General features: G+C 33.5%; 1 protein-coding gene across 2 annotated transcripts; it reads left to right on the top strand.

Annotated features, from left to right (window-relative positions):
• The first annotated feature begins 2,362 nt into the window (after positions 1-2,362).
• LOC122024787 (tRNA pseudouridine synthase Pus10-like) lies at positions 2,363-9,936 on the top strand. Of its 2 annotated transcripts, none has more exons than XM_042583488.1 (15): positions 2,363-2,572; positions 2,977-3,380; positions 4,141-4,261; positions 4,378-4,483; positions 5,421-5,581; positions 5,667-5,738; positions 6,974-7,042; positions 7,155-7,235; positions 7,333-7,452; positions 7,557-7,631; positions 7,719-7,799; positions 8,270-8,343; positions 8,513-8,573; positions 9,245-9,300; positions 9,564-9,936. In XM_042583488.1, exons 1-15 carry the CDS (start codon positions 2,471-2,473, stop codon positions 9,640-9,642), a joined length of 1,662 nt encoding a protein of 553 aa, XP_042439422.1. In that variant the 5' UTR covers positions 2,363-2,470; the 3' UTR covers positions 9,643-9,936. The 2 variants fall into 2 exon arrangements, with proteins under 2 accessions (XP_042439422.1, XP_042439421.1); XM_042583487.1 differs by having other exon boundaries at positions 4,378-4,495.
• The last annotated feature ends 369 nt before the right edge of the window (positions 9,937-10,305 follow it).

Here is a 10,305-nt window from a genome sequence, read left to right as displayed (position 1 = left end):
GTTTGGTCAAGTGATCTACTTAGAATTTTCGTCTCGTGCAAGTATCATATCCTCCATGATCCACTTGGACTTTTTATCTCGTGTAAATGCTCGATCCTCCTTGACCCATTTGGACTTCCCTATTACCAACTTCCTATTGGACTTTCGATCACCAAGTGTTCGGTCAATCTCAACTCTCTTGGACTTCCTCTTGCCAACTTCTCATTGAACTTTTGCTCACCAAGTGTTCGTCCAACCTTGATCCACTTTGACTTTCCACTTGTCAATTTTTCCATTGGACTTTTCACTTATAGTCAAGTATCCGGTGAACTTCGATCTACTTGACTTCTCATGTCAACTCCCTGTTAGACTTCTGACATCATTAAGTATCTAGTCAACCTTGACTTACTTAATTTCTTTACCATCAAGTATTTACTCAACCTTAACCTACTTGACATCTTACTAATATATTGATCAAATATTAAAACTCTAACTCTAGTCAACCTAATCTTAGTCAATCTTGACTTGAGGTCAATTACACAAACAACAAAATATTTAGATTTAATTTTTTTTTACAATGGTTAGAATCAATTAAGAGTTCCAAGGACACATTTGATGTTGTTATTTAATGAATATAATAGGCCTAAGTTCAATAATGACTTTGTGTGAAATTAACATAAAATTGTCTAATTTTTTGAAAACCACATCATGTTATCTAAGTTGTGAAATTAAGGTATATATGAGGACATAATGAGATATAAGAGTGTATTGTCCTAATTTGGACTTATTTTGATATTCCTAATGTTATTAGTAAGTTTTAATGAAAGCATATTGATGATTGTATAATGTTTGAATTTTAAAATTTTGAGTATGGTAGTTAAAAGAGTTTCGAGAATATATAAGTACTATGATTGAGTGAATATAATATGCCAAGCCTAATAGTGAGTTTGTATCAAATTACATAAAATTGTTTAAATTTTAAAAACCCACAACTTATTATATAAGTTGTGAAATTAAAGATTGGGGATATAATGAGACTGAAGGGACTCTTAGAAGTACATGATTTGGATTGATTATAATGTTCCTATGATTATCAATGGATTGTGATAAAAATTCACTAATGGTTGTGCAGTGTCTAAATTTTAAAATTTTGGGCATGATCAAAGTTAAGGAAATCCTAGGAATACATTGTTATTGGATGAATATAACATGCTTAAGTCCAATAATAAATTTATACTAAATTTAAAATTATATAAATTTTAGAAACTCACAATAACTTATTTAGGTAATGAAATCGAGGATGATGGAAGCGGCTCATATGAGTGCATTGGTCAACTTGAGTTAATTTAGATAAGTTAATTTCAACTTAAACTCATTGATGCTCGTACAATATATAAATTATCTAAATTCAATAGTTGTGTCAAATCTGTTCAAAGTTATATAAATTTTAAAAATTTAAAACAACTTAAATTATGAAAACAAAGTTGGAGGGCAAGATATGATTGAGAAGGCTATTAGGAGTGCATTGGTCATTATTTTACATGGATTCGGATGTGACAAAAGGTCAAGACCACTAGATTCTTGGGCCTTCTTCTATATTTAACCCGTTGGGAGGCTTTAAATTTTTTTTCCAGAGAGAAAATAGTGCTTTCAAAATCATATAAAATGATTTATTTTTCAAAATTTTAAATATACTTTGTGCTTGAGTGAATGAGATAAGCATGTGTCTAAACTGAGGGATATTTTTAAAAAGAAATATAAATACGAAAGTACGATGCGTGATATAAATATTAATAAAAATTAGATATGCAATTTAATAAATTATTATATATATATATATACATAGATGTTAGTTAAGTATTTTTTTTTCATATTTATTTTTAATCTATTATTGATGTGAGATATTAAACTAAATGTGTATTCCTTTTGTATGTATGCCCATATTAAGCACATTAGTAATTTAAAAAATATGTTTATTGTTGTAAAACTTTATTAATTTGTTATTTTAATCAAATTATTAAAACTAATTGCACCCCTCGCCATTTTAGTAATGGATGCTTAATATTTATACCCTTTTTGTAATTTGTAATTTAATTTAGATATTTTTATTCATAATATCAAATAAAATCCAAATAGATTAGAATGACTTGAAAAGGGGAGCTCTTGACCGGGCCCCTGTTTCATTCCCCTTGAAAACGAAGCAGCGCCACGTGTCCCGCGATTGGTGGCTGGCCGATGGGTCGCTAAAATGCTAATTGGGCCGATCGTTGAGTCCACCTACCACAGGGAAGATCCACTCTTGGCGCCGTCATGTAACGAACGGTCCAGATGAAATCATTGGGCAGATGAACGTTCAGAATTTTAAGAATGGAGAGGGTGAGCCCCTTTCCCTCCGTCGGTTCCAGAAACGGAAAAACCCAAATTTAGAACCCCACGCCGCTCTTTGTTCGATCGCTGCACTGGTCGCCCGGCACCGCCTGCTACCCCCGATATGGCGACGAGCGAAGAGATGGAAGATGTGAGAGAGGTCCTAAGACTGGCCGCGCGGTCGCTTCCTCCTTCAGACGCTGTCCTTGATCTCCTAGACATTGGGGTTCGTCTCTCGCTTCCGTCCTAACTGTTGCTTGATTTTGTCTGGCATGTTCGACGATCTATAGTTCAATTTTCAACTATAGGGTTCTCATCTTGTTTATTGATCGCTCATCCAGTACAAAGTTCACTAAGGTACAGTTGTATACTCGTGCCGTCCTTCTCCTTAGTTAGAGACTAAAAAAACTAATCTTTTACCGTATTTTCTTGATATGTTTTGTCAATATGGGATTTCATTTATAAATGTGTTTGTTTTTAAGGGAGAGAAGGATTTTTTTTTTTGTATGACTGTGCTTTAATATTAATATGGATTATTTATTTACCTGCATATAAGGTTCCACTATGTTTCAGTATTTTGCACGCAGAAAAAAAAGTAGTGTTTATTGTTGCTGGTATTCCGTGGCCTAGGTATGTGCTCGCTGCATCTTCAGATTGTTTGGGGTTCTTGGGCGTGCTTATTCTTTCCCGTCAATTACTGATGCTGTATTGAAGTCTTTCCTTGAAGAGCCGGATAATTTCCATAGCAATGCTGGAGAAATTGGATGCGGAGCAAATGGAGCTACATTTGTGCAATTTTCAAATTCTTCAAAGGAAACAAGAAACGTTCAACAATACTGTAGCATTTGTTTGGGGATTCTACAATTTGCTCACCAAGATCAGGAACTGATGAAAATGTCAACAAATAGAGTTCCTGTTGATGACTTTACTCTCGCCATTGCTGAACTTGTGAAGAAAGAGGATTATCACATTGATGGCTTTTCTATTGAAGTTTCAATGCCACCTGTAATAGTGGCTAATGAGCGTGCCGTTAGGTAACTTGACTTTCTTGATGATTGACATTTAAAATTTCTTTCATATCTGTCTGCTATATGAGAATTTGTAATTAAAGATGTCAGAGTTCTGGAAACACATGATATAGATTTAGCCTGATTAGCAAAATCAATATTGAATTTAGATTTAACCATAAATAAATGATGTGACCTATAATAACTGAGCTGGAAAACTGATTGGCTGCAATCAATCAGTAATGAAACAAAGAGCTTAATCTTTCTGAGATCACGGAACATTAGCACTTAGTTGGTATTACTGAGAAGGTGCACTTTTTTGTACCTGACAAATGCAATCCTATCAGGAATTTAGCCAGCTCGGTTCAATTATTCAAGGCTTAGTTCAACCCATTGTGTAATTTGGTTAAAGCTCTCAACTTGTCCAATCACCCAAACAACTTACCTCTAACCTAAAGCAACAGTATATGTTGCTCAGATATGATAGTATGCTAGTTATTTTGTCATTGTCTTCATTGGGAGACTTCGTATACCTTTGAACAATGATCGCTGTATGCAGTTGATGTTGTAACTTCAAATGTCTTCCAACTTTTATAATGTCTACTGCTTCCCCATAGTATGTGGTAATTGCATAACTTTGCTTGTTATTTGTAGTTACTGTCGATATACTCATTCTGCTTACTTATCTATGTTTTCTCTTGGTGAAATTTCCAATCAGTTTCAGTAAATGTAGCATTTTGTTTCAGTCCTATACTCCTATTCTTAATGATCTCTTACTACTCCATAGGCTGTACATGAAAAAGAAATATGAAAGTGAAGAGTGGTTTTCAGCAAAGTTCCTACATGAGCACTTATCTGTGAAAGATGCTTTGAGGACATCAACAACTGCTTTACTTGAAAAACATTTGGTAATTCACTCTTGTTATGGTTTGCCTCTGTCTTATGTACAGTTTATTAATCTACAGATCATCCATCTTAAAGAATATAGTAGTCTTCCTAATCTTTTTTAAAATTAGTTTATCAGGGTGATGTATCTGATAGCAACTCATTTCGTATTCGTCTAACATACTCACATCCTGAGGCCTCAAGAAGGCTTCAAAGTTCCTTAGCAAATAATCTTTCTGGCAAGGGTGCGAAAACAGGTTTTTCATATTTTTCTTTGGTCTGAAATTTCAATTACATTAAAAGTGTTGTATTTATTCCCCTCTTCATATAAGATGAATGCAAATATATTATTTTCTATAAGGTAAAGATTTGAATTCATATAAATATAACCACTACAAGATAGAATCTTACTCTTAGAAGTGGCGAAGCCAGATAGTCTCACAAATACAAATACTCATTCATATTTTTAGCCTTTTAGGTTTTCAACTATAAATAGATGTTAGAATATTTTTTTTAGGTGAATCTTGGTCTCTGTATGAGCATGCTATCTAGTTTAGTGGAATTACTTTGGTTTTATGATAACAAAAAGAAAGGTTGTCCAACTGCGTTATGCATTGGACCACCTATTTTTTATGTGCAGTATGACATGGTCATGAATCCAAAGGGATTATTGGTTGTTATACTTCATTCAATGGAATATTTTCTGGCTACTACTAGGTTATCTTGGTGTCCTTTTGAAGAAACATGTCTTGGTTTTCAATTGCAGTCCTTGCACAGTGTTGTGATGTGATTTGGACTGTTTCCTTTGTTTTTGAAGGAACACTACATAATTCAGGCCTGGTTAGTACACATTATGAGATTAGCGAAAGAAAATAAGACTGATGCAAAACATACTTCAAGGACTTCTGATTTGATGTGTTTGTTATCATCATTAAAATTTCAGTAAAAAATATATGTCTATGTTCTATTCTATTTGGATTTTTTTTCCCCCTATAATTTTGAGGAACTGGGTTGGTCTATGATTCAGATTCATCCTACTAAAATTGATTGAGCTTGACCCATTGATGTCCTAGATGCATTTTCCATTCTCCAAATGTCAGAAATACAATCTAATTGATCTCTAGATTTTGGTGATAGTTCTATTTTGAGGTGTTTTTCTGATTTTTGTGGATGCATTTGCAGTAATGAAGAACAATGTGAATAAAGCTAATGATTCATACGAGGGAATTTTGAGAAATTCAGAACAGCAAACTTGTAATGAGTCAGATGCTGCTATTCTGCGAGCTTTAGAAGGGATGCAGGATCATGTATTTTATGAGTGTTTTACAGTACCTCCAGATAAGGTATCTATTTTCCATCCTCTCATAATTTTCAATATTGCAAACGATTTCATATTTCCCATTATCATGGCATCATTTGTATTTTCAGACCTTCAAACCTTGTCATCTAACAACTACTTGCTATAGGATGCCAATTTACATTGGCGGTCGTTACCTGAAGGTACATTATTTTCCTTCTATCGAGAATTTGGGCTACTTAACATATGTTCAATCAAACTGATACATCTTTCTCCAAATATTACATTAATTTTCCCAGTTTAGTATACAAATTCAGTTGCAGTTTGAACCGGATGAATATATGAAATTCAATCAAATTATTCATTATGTGCTTGGTTTACTATTATAACTAGATCCTATCCATCATTGTTAGCCTATATAGTTTAGCACCTATGTAGCACAATTCTTGGTTGAGTGCTATGTTTGGTTCCTTTGTATAAATACCACACACACACGAGTGTGAGACCTTTTTTCCTCGACTGAAGACAAATGCTCTGTCATTATCAAAGTGGATTTATTCTAAGGATTCTCTTTCTACAGCCCCTTTGAGGGGAAGGCTGCCAATTTGATGCAGTGGCATGATCTTCTCTCTCATACTCTACTTCTATGCCACCTCTTTCTCTTCTTATCTTAGATTTTCATCAAATAGATGAACCTGTTGTTCTTGGCTCTACTTCAAACAAGAACCTATGAGAAAATTGTCTTTTCTTTTCCTCCATTGCACCAAAATAGCTACTCTCATCCTCCACTCAATGTTGCCAATGATTAGATTCCTATAATTCTTCCTTCGTTAGCAACTGTGCAGCAAGGATTATATTCTAGAAAAAATGTGGTGCAACAATTAACAAAAAATGTCTTACATATCTTGAAGCAAACTCTTTATTGCTATAAACAAAGGAAAGACAGTTTTTGAAGTTGATTCTTCATGAGGAATCTTTCCTTGTGATATTGACCATTTTTTCCACATTTCTTCTTGATTTGGAAAACTTTCTCCACTTGCCTTGACATTGAAATCCGCTCAATTTCTCTTCTTATTGGTTACTTTATCCTTTCATGAAGGATGCAAAGTGATTATCTTCTCTTCTTATCTATCCTCTATTGGAGTAGATAGTAAATAAAATTCAGATTAACCAGGATACCCTTCTTCCATGTTTTAGCAACCCTTTTCTTTATAATTCCATTTTCTTAATATAAACAAAACTTCATTTATGAAAGTATGATAGCTGAGTACTCCTATTGTATCTGTATTCATCATTTATAGCTTTAACCTTCTGGATTTTGCTGGTTCAATCAATTATATTGTTTCATTCCCTCTTATGTATATAAGAACTGATTTAATTCATAATGCTGGAGAGAATACAGCACATGTTTACAGTAATATTTTATATCCTTGTATAGTTCTCACGAAATGTGAGCCAGACCTGCTGGATGGTTGATGACGAACGAATTGGTGAAGCATCTGTTGAGGTAATGGTGTATTACCTTTGAGCTGAACATTTATACCAACTAAGTTAAGTTCGTTTCATATTTTATTACTTCACCAACTCAATTGATTGTTTAATTTTCATAAATCTTACAGGAGATAGTTGGAAAGAATATTCTTTCTGTATGCAGAGGTGACAATTATAAATTTCATGCTGCTGGAAGAGAAGACATTGATGTATGAATGTCATCATTCTGGAGTTGAATTTAAATTCATTCTTTTAAAAGGTTCAAAATGCAAGTTATCTAATTAAACTGAACTGGTTGCTATTTAGGTACGGATGTTAGGATCTGGACGACCTTTTCTTATTGAAATTGCAAATTCACGGCGCATTCCATCCAAGGTTGACATTGGGCTAATTTCTGAAAAGATAAACAACAATGATCAGAATCATGTGAGTTATCTTTTACATGTTCAAACTGTGTTTTTGTCTAATTGTTTCTAACAATTGCAAGTACAACTGAGCACTTTGATTCCATTCACTCTTTTATTCTGCAGGTCAGGGTGAGAAATCTTAGTCTGATTGGCAATGAGGCATGGACCCTTATGCGTGAAGGAGAGGCAGAGAAGCAGGTTTTTATTAATTGTACAATTTATGTACAGACATTCAAAATTGTATCTGTGATGCTTGTTAACCTTGCCTTGTTCATTTTCATGTAGAAGCAATATGCTGCCCTAGTCTGGATTTCTCGCTCACTAACTGATGGTGACATGCAGAACATTTCATCTTTAAAAGACTTGGTATGGTACCACTGGGTCAGATATTATCCATTATAGTACTGTTAAATTCTCTGGTGTTCAAAATTATTTATTTCCCTAGACATCTTTTGGTAAATGAGTAGTAATTATGTGCTTAGAAAAGAATATTAAATATCCATGGATCAGATCATGATTGCCTAGTAACTTGTGTTGGTCTTTGAAGTGCTAATTTTTCGAATGCTGAGAGGGTTCAGTCCTACAATGGCAAGATTCATGCTATCTTAACTGCTTATTCGTCTCCATATCCTCTGAGGCATATTTTGAGGAAGGGCAAAACTTAGTGACTCTTGAGTCATTCCCAGAATGTGAAGTGCCTTGGGAGAACAACCACAGATCTAGTCAATTTAAAATATGACCTCATCAGCCAACAATTTCTCCCCATCCACTTTCTCCATCAGTTAACTTTGTCCTCTTTAACATGATGAGTAATATTTCTTTCATTTGTTTTATAGGACATCATACAGAGGACCCCGATCAGGGTGCTTCACCGCCGAAGCCCATTAGAGCGCAAGCGTATCATACATTGGTATGAGAAGTTGAACAATCCTATGTCTTGATTTTATCCTGGAACTAAGAACTGATAAGAAGGCAATAATAAAATTGCCCAAAAAAGTGTCGGGAGAAGTGTTTAATGACTCGATCAATTGTTATTAATTTTATGTCAGCAGAAATCTCATTAAATGATTGTGTACCAGGATGTCGATTGAGAAAATTTCCAGTAGTTCCCAGTATTTTCTGCTACATCTTTGTACACAGGTACTAAGTGTAAATGTTGCATCATTTTTATGCTAATTTCTTGTCTATGAGATATAAAAAGAATGTATGCTTTTCTTTACTATTCAGGAAAAATTTTTAGAACCTAGGAAGTGATTTTTCAAGCATATTCCAATGAGAAATAGATCATTTTGTGATATTACCTCTCTTAAACATTTTCCATATACTGCTATCTTTCACCCTCAGAATTTGTTTTATAGGTTTTGATTAATTATGACATGAAATCATGTAATCTAAGTTAAGCATGTTCCACTGAGTGAATATAATTGTAGAAATAGGGGAATGGCATTTTTTTTTCTAGGAACCATGGTTTATTGTTGAAATAAGTTTTCTTTGGTTTACATTGTTGGAATAAGTTAAGAAATAAAAAATCAAGAATGATAATAGTTTACAACCCACTAATGCTCTCTGCCAAATATTTACACTTTTTTAGACAGATATCTCGTAATAAGACTGGTGCGAGCTTCTTTCTCCCATTATTTCGATGCATATGGCGTGCATGTCCTTTTCGTTTGCTAGTTTGGATGGTGTAATTTCATTGCTAATTTACTCATTCTATTATTGCATGAGTAGATAATTTTCTGCTTCTCTATATCTTGATTCTCAACTACAAACTGTTTTAATTTTATTACTTTTTTACATTCTGAGATCAGGCAGGAACTTATATAAAGGAATTCGTTCATGGGGATCTTGGACGAACACATCCCAGGTATAAATCATTCAGTTCAAATAATTTGTCAAACTTTAAAGATCTACTGGTAGACTTTAGTTCATCTACTTGCTTCGACACGCGGTTATCTTTTCTTAGTACTGAACTTAATTGATGTCTTGGTACTCTAAATCGTGAGAAGAAAAACACTTGGCTTTAAGAACTGTGAGTTTTCCGCGTCGATCTTATTGCCGGTACAAACTGTTTCAGTATCGGATTTCCTTTGTTGCGTCTCTTCTCATCAAATATTTTGGTTCATGCAGCGTTGGTTCCATCTTAGGATGCAGAGCAGAGATATTGCAGCTGGACGTCACTGATGTGAAAATGGACATATTTAATTGATTTATCTGTTTTATGGTACTGCAGCTCAATTTCTAACGCACTTCCAGATATCACTTCGCACGTCTTCAGCCTCAAGTGGAAGTTGGATTTCAATTTTACCGAGTCAGAATGGATTCCAGAGATCAAGAAACTCAACATTTTCCCCCAAATATCAGCTTTTAAGATTGTATAATCTCAGTTTTTTTTTTGCCTTTAGATTAATTGCAGTTTGTTTAGCTTTGATTAGACAAATGGTAAATATTGTGTTCTATGCTGGTAAGCACCCAGTATATTTATTATTATTATTATTATTTAGAGTCTAGGGTTCAAAATTTAAATTTAGTCAGTAGGATTTAAGATTTGAATTATATTATCGAAGTTATTTTTTTTAAAAAAAAATTATAAATGATGCTCGCAAGGCGATCATAAGATAAGTAGGATGTTAACCTATTTACTTATGGTGTTCACCTTTATGACAATCAAATATATAATATTTTTCTATTTTTTTTTAAGTTATTGGTTTGGAATTTAGGTTTAGAGTTTAGATTAGAATATTAAAACTAAAGAAATTATAAAAAAAATTATATATGGTGCTCATCTTGTAAGTACCGTAAGATAAGTAGGGTATTAAAATTGTATATATATACATATATAAGAATGTTATTCTATTTATTTTATGGTGTT

Source organism: Zingiber officinale, chromosome 9B (assembly GCF_018446385.1).
Source record: "Zingiber officinale cultivar Zhangliang chromosome 9B, Zo_v1.1, whole genome shotgun sequence".
Classification (NCBI taxonomy): domain Eukaryota; kingdom Viridiplantae; phylum Streptophyta; class Magnoliopsida; order Zingiberales; family Zingiberaceae; genus Zingiber; species Zingiber officinale.
This window is presented reverse-complemented; position numbering and strand designations above follow the sequence as displayed.